The sequence below is a fragment of the Phyllobates terribilis genome, unplaced genomic scaffold, assembly GCF_046119375.1.
Source record: "Phyllobates terribilis strain yellow unplaced genomic scaffold, ASM4611937v1 Scaffold_11__3_contigs__length_659146591, whole genome shotgun sequence".
Taxonomy (NCBI): Eukaryota; Metazoa; Chordata; class Amphibia; order Anura; family Dendrobatidae; genus Phyllobates; species Phyllobates terribilis.
Genome location: NW_027362771.1, coordinates 82,456,947 through 82,474,186, shown reverse-complemented (window position 1 = coordinate 82,474,186; position 17,240 = coordinate 82,456,947). Strand labels below are relative to the sequence as shown.

The 17,240-nt window shown below is 40.5% G+C and overlaps 1 protein-coding gene across 1 annotated transcript in view; it reads right to left on the bottom strand.

The window, feature by feature from the left end:
• NEURL1B (neuralized E3 ubiquitin protein ligase 1B) overlaps window positions 1–17,240 on the bottom strand; it is a 57,641-nt gene that overhangs the window by 14,567 nt on the left and 25,834 nt on the right. The window contains exons 2-3 of the mRNA XM_073651311.1: window positions 7,542–8,102; window positions 1,047–1,751 (exon numbers count right to left, since the gene is read on the bottom strand). Coding sequence (XP_073507412.1) covers window positions 1,047–1,751; window positions 7,542–8,102 — 1,266 coding nt within the window. The remainder of the gene's footprint in view (window positions 1–1,046; window positions 1,752–7,541; window positions 8,103–17,240) is intronic.

The window sequence follows — 17,240 nt, the reverse complement described above, 5'->3', positions numbered from 1 at the left end:
GCATTTTAAAAAGTTATATTTTTATGCAGCACAGAGTTGGGCAAAAATGTACGATTTTTAGCTTTGACGCCAGCTTTGGCCAACTCCTTAATGAGCAGAACTGGGGTGGGATGGAGGAGAGACAGGGTATGGCGACATCCGCTCCTCTAATTCATGATGAATTGTGGCGGTCCTTTTTCCACAAATCTTACTCCCGTCTGGAGGGGCGAGGTGCACATACAGCATTTCATACCTGTGTGCCTCTTAATGAATCCAGGGGCTTTTGACTCCAACACGCCCCATCATCAAGACTGGTGCTAACAATGCACGTTTTGATGAATCGAGGCCAAAGTGTCTGAAACACATATGGAATAAATTTCCAACTTAAGAAGGCAAGCAATGCATCAAATTTTAAGTAAAGGTGCAAATCTGTCCTATTGATGGGGTATTAAAGCATTATTATTGATCAGTAAAAGGTAAATGTCGAAGAGCATTCACACAGTCCTACTCATACAGTATGGGAACAGTGGTGACTGTACTGTGTGCACCACCAGGGGGCAGCATACACTGATGAGAAATCTTGTGGTTACTAGGGAGCGTCAGTGTTCGGCTGCTGTAGGAGCAGAGACTTAACCTGGATTCAGAAACCTGTATTAATTCGAACTAGATGTTACTTCCATTTTCTCTACCCTGGGAACTCTAAGGACAGCACTGTACTGGAGCGAGTTATCCTTTAAATAAACCAATATCATTTAACCTGGTTTTTACATAAAGAGAAGCGCACATCTCTCCGCAGCCATTTTTGTGATGGAAAATACAATTGACCCTAATATTGCATTAGCTTTGGTGCATGAACTGGCTCACAGATGTGGGGATTTCACTGATAATTTCTCTGTATAATAATAATACTACTACACCATAGCATTTAACCCTTCCATCCCTAAGTGATATGATCGGATATGCCCTGCAGTGAAGTCAACCAGGCAGTGAGTAATGTGCAAACCATCTAAGTTCTGATAAGTAACTCCATGGAAAATTAAGTGTTGGTTTCCAAAGATTTCACTTACCCATAACTCTCAGCTGATTCACAATTCCATGAATTGAAAAAAACATCCAAAGAGGCTGCGAGGAGTCCACACACATCAACATCCCGCGGCTGTTTCCATTGACGCCATGATGTATCTCCCCATTGGGCATAAATAAAAAACTATGGATATCTCCGTTGCTCACTGTGAACAAACCTTGATGAACAACCCAATATTCCTTTCTGTCCAGTAGGTAGTCTGGATTGGAGGGCAGATCATAGGTTCGTAATGTGCTTGGATCGCAGGAGGTGATGCCAAATGATAAAGAGCCATAGTAAGGCAGTGGTAACTGACCTGTCTCTATAAAGAGGGTCTCCCCGATGTGCACTGGCCTCTCAGTAAACACTATCGTCCTGTTGCTCTCCTGCCAATTAGTATATGCCACCGATCGATCAGATGACAGCGTTATGTCAGCACCACGAGTGGAGTGAAAATGAAGCTCCATGTCCAATAACGTTGGCATCCCTTGGGTACGCTGCCGCCTATTTGGACAACAAGGTATGGCGTGATTGTCTGTTGGTGGTGGAACTCTGCTTAAGTTCAAGTTAGCAATTTTTGCCACCACCTGATTGTTCTCCAGTTCATTATTGTTGAAGTTTGCAGAATCATGGCTACTTTGCGGCAAGCATGTGCTCAGACGGGGGCTGCTCAGACGTCCTGGTGGCATTGTGTCAGCAAACATGCTATCTGTGGGTGCAAAACAAACAGTTTAACATAGAGTAGGTACAGGAGACACAGAAACAATAACATCCTCTACAAACATGTCTGTCTTGTGATTAAGGACTGGGTGGATGAGTGTTCCCATTAATCCAATTCATCAGCACATGTCACCTGCACCACATTTTAAGAGGAGTGAGGAGGTTGCAAGCTGACAATCACAAGAGATCAGATCACGTCCAAGTGTAACGTCGTTGGGCGTAGAGCTCAGATAAGACAAAATGGCTCATCCACAATGCAAGAGCACATTCTGAATACAGGTAATACTTGTATTCACACATACTCACCATTCTATACCATCAGCTGCTGCCAGAACTACAACTCCCAGCATGATATTTTTCACTATTTGGCATGACACGCCAAGCCTTCACACTAGGCAGTCAAGGCCCCCTTGCGACATTTGGCTTTGAGGGTCTAGGTATTGAGCCAAGTTTTGAACACAGAATAAAAAGATCCATTTCATAGTAGCGTGATAAATGAGTAGGCGTCAAAAGCTTCGCAGCTGCCTCCTGTCACAAACGGACATTGTGAAAGCTTTCTTCTAAGCCTGCAGCTACATCGGGCTTTTGTAATAAACAAGAATGAGTACACGGCATGAGATCCAAGTTGTATGAAAGGTGTGTTAACGCTCATGGGCCTGATAAAATATTAACATTACTGAGAATATGAGGTCATACCAAAAAGTGGATATGAATGTTAAAGTCCTTGAGACCTAATTGTGTGAGCGGAGACGACAACAGCTACTAGAAATAAACGTCACTGGTCAGAAACATGGGCACCTCCATCTGGGCTACGAGTTTGTATGATCGACTGATACTAAGAAACCAGTCCTTTATGTTGGCCCTGTATAAATCCTACATGTGAAGAGCAAAGGACTGCTGGTCTGTAACTGCTTTCATCTACGCCAAGAGATATATAGAGTAACAATGTTACAGACAAGGCAAAGGATGGATACTGCATTTGTGCCCCTCAAACAGAGGTTAAAAACTGAAAAGGGATTGCTGGTCGTGGATCTGGGGAGGTTGTGTGCACCTAGAGATGAAACAGGGATGTGACATTGTCTGTGCTGTTTATATCCCGTGAAAGATAGCCAAATTCTGTGAACTCTGATACCCGAGGCTCTGTTCTTTCTCAAAGTCTTCTTTCAAATGCACACTACATTTTATGAGCCTTCACTTTTTTTTCCTACAAAGTAACAGTTAAGAACTTTCCAGTAAAAATGAGGGGATGATGAAAAAGTAAAAGAAAAAAATATATACAATGAAGCTAAGAAAAATTAATATTCAGTCTTTACCATTTATTTCTAAACATTCAATAAGTTTGGACTAAACAGTAAATCGAGAGAGACGCAGACAGACAGGAGTATGACACAGCGAGCAAGAAAAAGAGCGAGCGAGAAATAAAGAAAAAGCGCGAGCGAGAAAGAAAGAAAAAAAGAGCGAGCGAGAAATAAAGAAAAAGAGCGCGAGCGAGAAAGAAAGAAAAAAAGCGAGCGAGAAAGAAAAAGAGCGAGCGAGAAAGAAAAAGAAGAAAAAGAGTAAAAGAAAGAGAGAAAAAGAGTAAAAGAAAGAGAGAAAAAGAGTAAAAGAAAGAGAGAAAAAGAGAGAGACACAGAGAAAAACAAAAAGAGGAAAAGAAAGAAAAAAAAGATATTTAATGTATTGGCCAAATCAGTATGTTATTATTGGATTGAGATTATATATGTATATTATATAGTTCAATAGATAGTTTTTCAGCAACATATGCCCATTAAGTGGCGTGTTTATTCTTTGCTCTAGGGATCAAGCGATGACCTTTGTTTGTCCAGAGGGAAAAAAAACAAAACAAAAACACAAAACACTCATTAATCGGCTATCACTATCACTTTGATCATGCAGAGAAATCACTTCAAATTAATAATGAAAAACCTCTTTCTGTATATCTTTACTGAAAATTGTATATATTGGTATAAAGAAAAAAAGAGCAAAACAAAACAACTGCACCATGTAGGGCTCTTTAACTGTAACATGTAACCTGTCCCTATTAAGTTCCCCTGACTGCTGTTCTGGGCTCTTAACCCGTCATGTCAAGGGTCGGAGTGCAGTTGTCACAGCGCACACAGATGTCTAGATCTCCAGGCAGGAAGAGATGTTACCATATGAGGTAATGTAAGAAGTCTGAGCAGGAGCACATAGAAGCCTAGGAATCTGCCAGAATGATGGCAGTGGAGGTCACCGGCCGCTCCAAAATGGTCTGGATGTGATAATGAGCACAAAATATAGGTGTGCAGTGAAGCAATCTCATCTCTTCAGACACGGATACTGAGGAGACACCTCATCGGCAGGTTTACAAGGTCTATATTCAGTAACGTCCCTGGATGGATGCTGGTGAGACTTAAGATCTAACCTCAGGGGATCTAACTATTTTCTCTCCAAACTATAACCTTCCCATTAATGTGATAGGCAAACATCTGACTGGACCGGAATAATAAAAAAAGATACAGTAGGCCACTGGTGACATTTCGTGCTACCTAAATGTCTGGAGAGAGAAGCCATACACACCACACACTTAACACAAAGCATCCAGCGTCATTCGAGCAGCTCGAAAGGTCACCGCTTTGTATAGAGCATTACAAACGTGGAAGTATATTCACCAAACTGTTTCTATATTAAGGTAACTGTAGAAAAAAGGATTTTCAATCCCTCGGAAGAACGGGAACAATATAAATTTCAGTATGTGATATTTAGAGGGATAATGAAGGGAAACTACCTTTAATACAAGCGGTATTTCCAGCTGATCTCTAGCACATGTCAATATACGTTTTCACTAGGGGTCTCTATACTTATTATTGCCAGAGTATAATGAAATCAGTCTGTAAATTTACCTCTGAATTGTACACCGCTGTGGAATATGTTTGTGCTATATAAATACTGAATGTAAATTTCTACATCCAAAGCCAAATCCGTTCCTATAATTCAGGAATATGAACCACAGATAAAAATGCAATATACCAGCGCCGGCCATAACCGGAATATTGGAGCCAATGATCAACACAGGACTGGGATTAAAAAGGCCTCATATTCTTCCCCACCGCCTAGAGCAGCACAATTGTTTTTTTGGTCTAGGGCAATGTTTCCCAATCTCTAGTCCTCACGACCCCCAACAGATCAGATTTTCAGGATTTCCCTAGTATCACACAGTTTCTTAGGTCTTGATAATTCCTTCACCTGTGCAATCCTGAAAACATGATTTGTTGGGGGCTGTGAGGACTGGAGTTTGGGAAACACTAGTGTAAGGAACATACTGAAGGCCTTGAATAAAGGAAAGACCTCACAGAAAAGTTGGCACGTTCCCTACACTGTAGATATCTCCTGGAAAGCATCGCTCCATAAAGGTTTCTTTTGAGTGGTGCCAGGAGGCTCTGTCATTACATGAAGCACTAACATCCAATTGTACAATCAGCAGATGTTACCGCGTTTTGGGGAAACGAAAAACAAAAAACTCCTGACAAACCCTTGGGTAAACCATTTTGTAATTCTGCTATAATATGGTCCAGATACATTTCAGCTCGTTCAAAAAGGAGTAACCTATGTACTTGTAGTTTTCTGGTGACCTCTCTCACCTGCTTTGAGAAATACTGGTCAAAACTTTAGCAGGCAATATTCTCTAATATCAGAGGTGAGGAAAGGAGAGACATAATTTGTTCCCAAATCAAAGTTTTAACCCTTCAAAATCAGATCCTCTTTGTGAATGTGGCAGTTATATACCATTATATGAGTACTTTCATTTTTCATAGTCCTCCATCCTATAAATTTCCCTTTTTCAAAACCTCTTGTAACTGAACTGTTGACAGCTGAACCGGCCTCCATACAGAGAGTGGAAGCAGGTGAAGTAGCAACTGGTCCTCAAATACAGAAGACCACGCTCAGTGGTCTTATACAGTTATCTCCTTTAATATGAAGACAGTTTGGGCCATTGATCAACCCGGGTAAGTAAGGACATCGGATAATCCACTTTAGTCAATGAATCCAATTTTTTTACTCTTTGAATAGTAAAAGTGAAGCATCCTGGGAAACGTCAATCAGAAACAAGAAGTGAAAAGAAATAACCCATGTTGCTTACTTGAATAACCTTATAATGTACACGGGATCCTAGATTATGACGTCTCTATCATAGTTCCTTACTCCTACTTGGGTGAGGTAGAGCAACGGCCTTGCCTCTTGTCTAAATGAGGTAATTTGTTGATCTATTATTTTAATGGTTGTAAGTTTCCACGATCTTCAAACATGAATTAGACACTCCTGCATTCAGAGATAAGATGGGTAGCCAGAGTTTCTTTTGGAGGGTCAAGTACTGGACTTTCTAAAAACCCTATCCGATAGCACAGGAATGCTGTGTAAGAGGCCCTAAAGAGTCTCTTGTTTCAGATACAAGATATACAGGAGGCAGCACCATTGATGGCTACAAGTGAGAGGCTCCACATAACAGGGGATTGTACACAGCCATTCGCAACAGTAAAGGGGGAGATAAAAGGCTGCCTGAAATGTGCAATGATTCTTTCTATTGTCTATTTAGCCATTAATCACTAAAAAACAAATTTTTTGTAGCTTTCCAAAAATTTAAAGAAAAAAAAAATAAAAAATTCAGTATGGCAAAAAAAAACAATCCGCTTTGTTCTCCTGGAGATAAGCCACCGGCAGTGATGTCTGTCGGGGATTTCCCATAGAGAACATAGGAGAGAAGGCCGAGATGACCGATGTTGGCCGACGATTGGCCAAAGCATCATTCAGCCAACAACCATATACTGTGTATGGCCGGCATTAGAATGCTATGTAATGTGTAACTTCTTTAGGTTTGTAAAGTGGAAGAATTACATAAAAAGCAGAAATAGCCTGCTGAAAACAGTATAATGATATAAAGCACATGCCTAAACTAAACAAAATATATATTTTTTTAAAGTGGTGTTCCCATTTAAGGCAAATCAACATGTATGCTATAAGTGCCCAACAGATGGTGATCTCGCCGCCGAGACCCACAGCTTTCTTGAGAACACACACTACCAGGAATATAGAGGCGGCCATGCTTATGCTGCTCTCCATTTATTTCTATAGAAGCCCCAAACAAATGGAGGTCACATAATCCAACCTGTCCAGCAGATTCACCAAAACCCAAATCATACTGTTGGAAAAAATGCTCTAAAAATCACGTCATACTTCTAGAAAGAACAAAAAGGTCATGGGATGAAAACTCAAAAACTGTAGAACGACAGATATGGCAATGCTACAATTGCGGAACACTCTGTGGTGCCCAATTATTTGTGAGCTGCATTTTTCTACCTTATTGACATCACCTAAAATGCCAATAAGGCAAAACAAGCAGTGCAGTTGTAGTGCCAACACTTGCATCGGGACTTTATTTTGATCCTTGGGAGGCAAGCTGGACTGCCAACTACCTGGCAAACTGATGATTCCGGTTATCCTGGCACGGAACTTTTCTACAATAGAAAAAGTGACTCCTTCTGCTTTTTCCAAGAACAATGGCTCTTGTATAAAATAGGTAGTGCCATGGTCCATAACAACCAATTAGATTACTTCTTTCATCTATCCAAAAAAAAAAGTCAATGTCTGATTGGCTAATATCAGAAACTGCTTCACGTTCTGAGTGCACTAGCTTTTACATGTGAAGTCTAATTCATATTAAGAGATTACTGCAACGGCAATAATATAGGATGTTCCAAGCAACAGAGTGAGAAAAGCAAAGAAAAATCAAAACAGAATTTACCTAGTATTTGTACTTCTTGGGTGATTCCATAGACATCAATCAAAGCCCACAAAGGACTGGATACTTTAACTCCACAATGAAAAAGAATTGGTTCCTCATCATTGACACTGTAGAAAACTCTTCCTTGACGGTCAACCCAAAACGCCAAAATATTGTCCCTTTGCGCAAACCTCTCGGGTAAAGCCTTCGCCCAATACCCAGGCCGGGTAACAAGGTCAGGACAAGCATACTTAGGTATATCTTCAGGTTTCATCTGTGCTGGGTCATGAATTGTGAATCCAAACCGCAGAGCCCCGCTCCACCCGTGGTGAACAGACACCAGCTTCAAGCGGACCTTTTCATACAGATGGATAGGACGACTAGTAAAAGTGATTCCATTGCAAAAGCTATTGCGCCGGATGGCTTTTCTTCCATGAGTGTCCAATCTGATATTTTTGCCTTTTGTTTGGCAGTGAAAGCGTGGAGACTCTGTGCGGGACAAGACAAGTCTCCTTTCCTGACCACAGTGGAGTAATGTGTAACAGGGTCTGCTGGCCACTTGACGGTTGTGATGGCTTGTATCTGTAGAAGAAACACAAAAGGCAATAAGAATAATTCGGAATAGTAATAGAGTCTACACATTTGAGAATTACCAACTAGCTGTGATATATCAATATAATAGTCTAAGAAATGATCATCCATCTGAAGGCTCATGGTCACTAGTCGGAATTCTGTGAGCAGTCGGCACAACCTCTTCTGTTACACCGTCCTCGTGCAATTCACCACAAGCAAACTTTTTTTTTTTTAATTCATGAACATAAAAGAGGAAAATTAAATGTCCCTCTCGAGTATTAACTGGAGGGAAGCTGGGTTTTACTTTCCTATCCACATACCCTGAGAATAAGAGCCGCTCTTTTGTTAATGGAAATCAGCGGGAACCATTTCCTTTATAATATAGGACGTTGTTTCCAATCATAGGCCCACTGTTTGGCTAACATGTAAAAGACGACAGGTAATGTAAATTCATCCCATTGGAAGTTACGTGCTGTTCCTCCAGCCTTTCCTTCCTTCCTGGGGCCTTCGCATTGGAAATGTTTAACCCCTTCATCTGTTACGACAATTGTGTGCAGCTGTGTTATTATAAAACCTATAGACAATGATTTCACCTATTATACCAATGACGAACGGGAACAAAGGATTCACTTTTGCAACACTTGATACAGGTTATTAAAAAAAATAAAATAAATAACTTGTCCTATTATTTATTAAATCAAAACCCTAGTCAGTCAGTCAGTCAATATTTTTTAGTCACTTGTACAAAAACATTTATAGGATTACAAATGACTTGCATTTATCTCCACTTAATGGTTTACAAATTGTTTATTCTAACTTCAGCAAATTCTGTTAATAGCTTTTAAAATACAGAATAAAACATGGAAACACAAGGATGGATGACCGTGTCATACAGTGGGAATGGCAGCAATGAAGGGGTCAATTCAAGATGAATGTGACTACAGTGCCGGGTGGTCCAACTCCGTCCATAAAACTTGTTATTCTTAAAGTGAAAGTCTAGGTTTTTTGTTTTTTTTATTCATCCAAATATAGTTCTGCTACTATTAAATTATTTAGCTGCTCCTTTCAATTTCTATTCTGAAATTTATGGTATACTTCACTTCAGTTAGGTGATGCCATCACATGGCTTTATGAGCTTTGAAAGGAGTCACCTCTCTCAGTCAATAGAAGTTCCTCTATGATGAAATTGCATGGAATTTCATCATAGATGCACATAGATGCATTCATCATAAATGCACTCAAGTTCTCAACAACGGGTTGACAGAAGCAGATATCATAGATAATGATGATGTCTGCACAGTGCCTGTCACGCAGTTAAAATGTAGGAGGTAATGGTTCAGTATCCCTTAATATACACTTAAAATCTATTCGTTTATTTGAGAGACTACACAGGGAATGATAATCACAATGTCCTCACAGCAGAGAGAGATGCTACCGGCTCTCACTGATGCATTTTGGGATTTATAAACGGTGTATAAAGGAAGAACATACAAGATAAGAGCATAGTATCAAAATGGAGGGCTAAATGGTAGAAAAGAGGAGGTTGAACTATACGGAAGTACATACACCAAGTGCAGAGTGTGGGAGGCAAACAGGTGGTAGTGCAGATATAGAAGAATAAAAAATGAGAGTGCTTATTTAAAGGGCTTGTCCAAGACTATTATATTTTATTATGGGCTTAAAAACAAACAGGCAGGTAGTTGCTAATAAAGGCAACTGCCTGTTGTATCCAGCGCCAGCTCAGAGCAGTTACCGACCTCTCCTGCCAGTGATTAAGCTGATCAACAGAGCGGCTCTTCTTCTTTCGGGCTGCTCTGTCGTTGGCAGTCACAGTCTGTCAACAGCACGGAGAGGAAAAGAAGCCGCTGCTCTATTGACTTGATGCCAAAAAAAAAAACGCTGAAACACCAGCAGAAGTGGTCTGTGACCACTCAGTGCTGGCAGACATCGGAGCCGGGCATAACAGACAGGTAGTTATCAGCTACCTCATCTGCCTGTTAGGTCTTAGTCACAAAGTAAAACAAAATTATATAGTCTTGGATAAGAGGCTATATGTTAATCAGATATGCCATTTTCATTCATTCATTGCACAACTGATCAGAAAAGTCACAACCCAAGACTGCAAGTTCTCAATTCTGATCCCCACATTTCCACAAACATTCGGTGCAGTAGGCTGTGAATGCTATTTCTATAGACTGAGGAGGTGTGAGTGGCTGTCAGACATCTCCTAAGAACAGCTGTGTTCTCCTATTTATCAGGAAGGCTTTATTCTCTGCTGTCACATGGATGCCTTAGTCACTTGCAGGGATGGTGAGGACCACATGGTGGCAATCATTGTGAACAGTATATTTAGCACTCAGCTTCTAAAAATGTCTGGCTTGATGGTGGGGCACAATGGAACAGCATGGCAGTTGTCTTATAATATCAGCTACAGTATGCCCAAGTAAGAGATCACAGCAGAAAATACTAGCCCAAGAGTAATATATACATGCCCGTGTGTGTGTATGCATGCATGTTTAAATTGTAATATTGACAGTCTGACGTTGTTATGGAAATACTAGCATTATGTTCCCTTTCCCAGTACATAATGAATGGGATAAAACAAGCCTTCACGTGTTCACCCATCACATATGAGCTTGTGCTGGGCTGATATAATTCTGCTGAGAAGATAAACAAGAGCTGGTGCTGTGAGACTTCCTATACGTCCCTGGCCAAAAAGTTACCGTAAAATACCCGCCTCTAAGAAGAGTTAGGTCTTTATTCAAAGGGCATATGATATTGTTAGGTTTCATTTACTTTGCTTCCCACGGCCAAGGTGGTGAGAATGGAACACCGAGAAGTCTCCTTTGCATGAATGGCAGTGATTAGTATACAGTATGTACAGAATCTTCCCGCCCACACGAGGATGCATTGTGGAGGATCAGGACAAGCCGTTCCTGTGCATACATTGCCGTCTACACTCATCCACCTGAAGGTTGGGATGCTATTAATAATGCCGTGCTGCTATTACTAAACACATAATATACAGTAAAGGACACTCCCCCCCCCATTAAGAGATGACTACTCATGTACCATAATTGAGCTTTTTATAAATCCAGCGTGGACAGAATGTAGACTGCCCCAGACTTCAATCATAACCTGTCATTATAATATTAAATAAGCACTATCCCACATGAGATATCTGTAGATCTAGTACAGACTACTGTGAATTTCACACAAGCGGGTACAAAGGTGCCAAGCACGGACAGTGGGCTTAGAAACCAGGAGGCTAAAGGGAACCTGTCACACTATAGCCTGATCTGTGGACAGCATCGTACAGAGAAGGAGAAGCTGAGCAGAATAATATGTTTGTGTGAAAAGATTCAGTCTTTTATTAATAGAAATACCTGGTGTTTGTATGTACGAGTCCAGTGGGCGGTCCTACAAGTGACTGACAGCTCTCTGCTTGCAGTCATTATAGGGAGCACTTTCAACCACTGACTAGGACCACCCACTGGACTCCTGTACATACAAACACTAGGGATTTCAATGAACAATATGCAAGTTATACTGAATCTCTTCCCACAATCTGATCAGCTTCTCCTGCTCTATAACATCCTGATTAGATACCATTTTCAACAAGACAGGTTCCCTTTAACGATTTTTTGGACTTCAGGGTTGGTATTTGTTCAGGAGAAAAAACGTCTATCGTTGATCAGTGCTCATGTAATCTCAAGCTAAGGTTTCCTCTATTTCAAATATCTACAAGTGTGTGTGTGTGTGTGGGGGGGGGGGGGGGTCTTAGACTAGGGTACATTGGAGCCATAAAGTCATGGAATATCTGGAACAGGACCTTTCTTCTATACAAGAATGTTAACATGGGCAAAAATGCTATGAATGGGAAACGGACAATTGATGAGTGAATATTACGTAACCATGAGGCCTACCTCACCCCCTACTGTATAAAGCCCTGTACTAGATATAAACCATATGACCCTCAGCAAACTGCAGCTCATACAACGGCCATACAGTTGTCAAGTCAAGTTTCCCAAGAATTGCAGGATTGAGGGAAATGTTCAAATACATAACATATGCTTGAAGTTATTTTGTTAGCTACTAAGTGCTTACTTTAACAGAAAATATAATTGGAAATGTAATGTGTTTAGGCTTTCTCACCTTTTTTCTATTAAGTTACAGGCAATCAAGCCTCTCCCGGCTGCAAGCTCTAGTGCGATTCCTAGGGGGCCTCCCCATGAATAAGGGGCAGCGATGTGAAAAAGGAAGGAATGAGTAAGTGAATATTTGTGTGCAATCCCAACTAATCAGCCAAAAGCCCCTGAAGACACAGAAAAACAAAGCAGAGTATTGTTCAAGGGAAGATATGTGCAAGGAGAAAACATTAGTATTAATTCTGCAACAGTATTGTTCCACGAGACGCTCTCACTCACGATTCATCGCCTTCTTTGTGGGATCATTTAACACACTAATCTGATGGCAAGGAGATTCATTTAAAGGAAAGATATTATCAGAAAATGACCTATTGATTAAATCAGGTTTGTGTTTTAAATGTATTTTTTTCCAATTTGCAATTTCTTTGTTACATATTACAATCTATATTAAAAAGTAGAAATCTTCCAATTTTCACACAGGCCACTGGGGCTTTTTAGGCTCATACTTCCTTTTGTTTCAGGAAATAACACATGTACATAGCCACAATGGTCAGAAGTATCTACTGAGGCTGTGTAAGGCTATGTCCCCACGATGCAGAAATGTTCAGGATTTTCTCCTGAGCGTTTCTGTATCTCCCTGGCAGAAAAAAAACACATGTGGATTGTACATGTGTTTTTCCTACCAGGGACATGCATTAGTGAAGCGTTCTTCACATGCATTTCCGCATCACTTGGAAAGTGCTTGTCAACTTGGTCACACTATATAAATCCATGCAAACGACATGGATTTATATAATGTGACAGTAAAAAAATGGTAAAAAATAAAAAAAATAAATCTATACTTACCTTCCGATGGCCCCCGCAGTCTTTCTTCGCTCCGTCCTGGCTTGCCAGCAGCTCGCGGTACACCGGAGGACCTGCCGTCACATGACTAGGACGTTAGCGCAGGTCCTTCAGTCCAACGTGAGCTGCCAGCAAGTGAAGATGAGCGCACTGCGGGCCATCAGAAGGTAAATATCATATTTATTTTATTCTTATTTTTACAGGTTCTATGGTACCCGGGTCCGGAGGAGAGTCTCCTCTTCTCCAAACCCGGGTACCATCCGCACATTGAAACGCTTGGATTCCGCATGTACAGATGCAGTGATGCGGAAATCTCCTCAGAATGTGCACAGCACATGTGGATTATCATTGGGGAACATGGCAGACCTTCTACCATGCGTTTAAGCGTTTCTGCAGCGTTTTCGCTGCTGCGGAAACTATTAAAAAACGCATCGTCGGCACATAGCCTAAAGGTCATTGTGAAGCAATGGGGTGCAGAGTCAGGTGTGAAATCACCTATTGTGGTTGGTGAATCATTTATCAGATGTGTATATAGGCGTTATCTGTCTGTCATTGTAATCCTGCCTCAGCTGCTACGAAAACTCATGTGAACTCTTCCTAAAAAGACAAAAAGTACGAGTTTAAAAAATCCCCAGTGGTCCGTGTGAAAAATTGCAAGATTACTTTTATTTATTTCTAAAGATCGTGATGACGGAAGAAAACCCACATTGCCCAAAAAAAAATAAACATGTAGCACATGCTTAATTTTAAAAATAGGTAATTTTCTGATGATCGCATCCTTTGAGGTGCGCATGCATGAGGATCACTTTAATCACTGACTATGGGAGCAGTGGTCACTGCTGCTCCCAAAGACCCATAGAAGTAAACAAACAGTCTTCTTTCTGTAGGGCATAACTTTACGAGAAGTTCCTTTCGCCAAATGGATTAAAAAAAAATGTATCTCTAGAGATTCTATTGTTGTTTACTTTAATAAGAGTGCTAAACCAATTAGGATACCCTAAAAACAAATTTTTGTATTTTGTTAAGTAGCACCAATTCTAGAAGCCCTAATCTTCCGGCCCATAGCACAATGAAGCGAACACTGCATTTCAAGTGTTTCAATTAAAGCATAACCAATAATTAGGTATAAAGTATTTTTAATTAAAATGAAGAATATTTGCTTACAACATGGTCCACTTACAACAAACTTTATTGACTAAATATAAAAAATAGCTAGCTCATTAACTTTAAAGCAACACAAATAAGAGTTGTTTGTGACTTGACATATTAAAGAAGTTGTCCACTACTTTTTCATTGATGCCCTATTCGCACCCGGCACCCCCGCCGATCCGCTGTTATCGTTGCCGGCGGTGTAGATTTGTGGGAGTTCAACAAGCGAACCTGGCACCCCAGGGTGATCAGTTGTTCTCGGTGCCGGCAGTGGGATTTAGTACTCATTTCCGGAACAGCAAGTCAACGGAATAGTGGCCACACTCAGGTACTGCACATTCACTCCATCTTTGAATCTATAGAGGTGGAAGTGCAGCACCCAACTTTGGCCACTGTGTAGTCGATGGAACTGTGCAGCTCCACAACTAAGTGCTTGTGCCCCTACACGGGGAACAGCTGACCGGCAGGAGTCATATCCCCACCAATCAGATATTGATGACCCATCCTAAAAAAGTCCATCAATGTAAATTCACTGTGTTTGAGCAAGAATATTGTAAAATGTAGTTTTCCAGGTCATTCTATATAATATAGCGTCTGGTTGTCACCTTTGTATATAAAGTGACACTCATTTGCTTTCATACAATGTCTTTTTGGCATTATAATACTTTACAAAGTAGGAAATTCACTTGTACTTGCCAGAGACATCAAGAGATATCATTAGGAGAAGACAAACTATTTCTCGTAACATCCAAACTGGTTGTCCAAGCACGGTGTGATCACGCACTAGGTATCATCAGACAGCAGCTTGCAAGTTGGAAAGAAATGAACTAGGCAGATGTGAAATATCAGTAATATGACAAGATGTCAGCCATAGGACTTTTGTACTTTAAGTAATGAATATTTTCCAGTGTTTACTGAGAATAACTGAAGGGCAAGATAAAATGTTTCCCACATCAGTGTGGATTGTATTAGCAATGGACACATTACATATCCTGAAAACAGCGCTTGTCACCTAAAAATGGTTGGCTGATTAGGAACAAAGAATATATTAATAAGTGCAGGTAATAAACAGGTTAAATTAATGTGAAGGGTCCTGCTTGTAAAGGTGGCACGTGTTAGCCAAGCACCCTGGCACTGCACGGGGCTAGCGTCATACTACAGAAAATATTGGCCACCTACACGACAGACACTGGAACCTCTTACATACATTGACATACAAACCATACACTGCACAATGGTTACCGCCTGGTATAGACAATATAATAATTACATAAGCACCTTCCTTTGATGTAATGTAGAAGTTATAGGTTAATGAGTACAGTCCGCATGGATTATCCTGTTCTGCCATCTCCTTACATTTCCATACTATTAGACGTATAGTAAAACAAATGATTCATAGTTAGTCATGTTACATAACTCCCCAGAAGTAGTCACATATTACAATTAGGACTAGTGTCCTCTTATCCGTGCACCTATAATCACACATTACCATGCTGGTGAAACATCAAATGTTGATACCAACCCAAGAATATTAAAATCTAAAAAGTGCCTTTGGTGATGCGTTCAATTTAAAGAGGATTTTTTGCTGGATTTTTCTCATTAAACCTGAGTGCCTCTTCTGATTGGTGCTGATCCACTGATTCTGGAACAGCTTTTCTTTTTTCTCTGTGCCAAAGTTATGCCCCGGTAATGGTGCAAATTCTACTTTCAACAAACTGGGTTTATACCATAGAACCTCTTACTGGGCGTGGCCATGTTCTGATTGGCCAGTGTCAGAGGAGAAAATACAAACATCCGCAGATAAGGTCCGTGGTATATGCCCAGTTGGATGAAGGGAAAATTTTCACCATTATTACCGAGAGGCATAACTTTGGAATGGAAGGGTACAGAAGAAAAAGAAAACCTGTCCCAGAATCAGTGGATCAGCACCAATCAGAGGAGGTACTTACATTAAAAGGAAAAAAATCCAATGAACAGTCCTATTTAGCTAACTTTCGATTGTCATAAACGGTGGTTTCAATGTGTAGAAAACTAGTAGGCATCCACTTTCAATAGCTGAGAATTGAAACTGCCATTGCAGACCTTCCGGTTTGCTAAATGTTTTGATTGCAAGATTTTCAAATCACTGTGGCTCAATGGTATGGCAGTTAAATCACCCATCCACATTTTCGTACCTTGGTTATGTACCATGGAGCAATAATTACAATTAAGGGCATGAATTAAGCTAATTCACACTGTCTATCTTATAGTGACAGCTCACTACAAAGTTGCCGATGTACTTCAGGTGTTCAGATTTTACTCTCAACCACCCACCCTCCCCTCTAAGTGTGTATACATTCCAAGAGGGAGAGAAGAATACACCACAGCCATATTTGCCAGCAGGGGTTCCTCTTGGAAGCAAAGTATTGGGCATGTTAAATTGCAAAATATTAAATCCTACTTTTCCCTCCTAACTGGAATTGGGGGAAAGTTTGGACACCCCCATACTCACTAGATGGTTGTCCGACTTTCATCTTGGGGACTCTGACATCTTCTCATATGTCACTGAGACATCTCAAAAGTTATCAGTGGAGCTCTGTAATCTAGGACCTCAATCACTTGCTATAATGAAGCACCTCTCTCATTCATTTTCTACCTTGAGTTTCTGGCAGTTAATATCATAAATCTCCCACCACAGAAATCTCTATAAAATAAATGAAAAAACACGAGCAAGACAAAGAAAGAAAAAATAGATATATAAATGAGGCTAGAGAAATTCTCCAGTCCAATTTTTTGTTACTTCCAAGTATTTTCCAACATGAAAGAGCGTTATTTATTAATGATCTAGCAAGAGATCACACAAAGGAGTAGCAATGGGATTGGGGACATGTTTTCGGCATTTTGGCTTCATACAAAGAACGGTAATGAGAGTCTTCAATAGCAGCAATGTAACATACGTAACTTCAATATTTTTCAACCTGCATGGTCTATAGATCGCGCCCATTAGCAGCGGTCTGTGTAGTCTGGA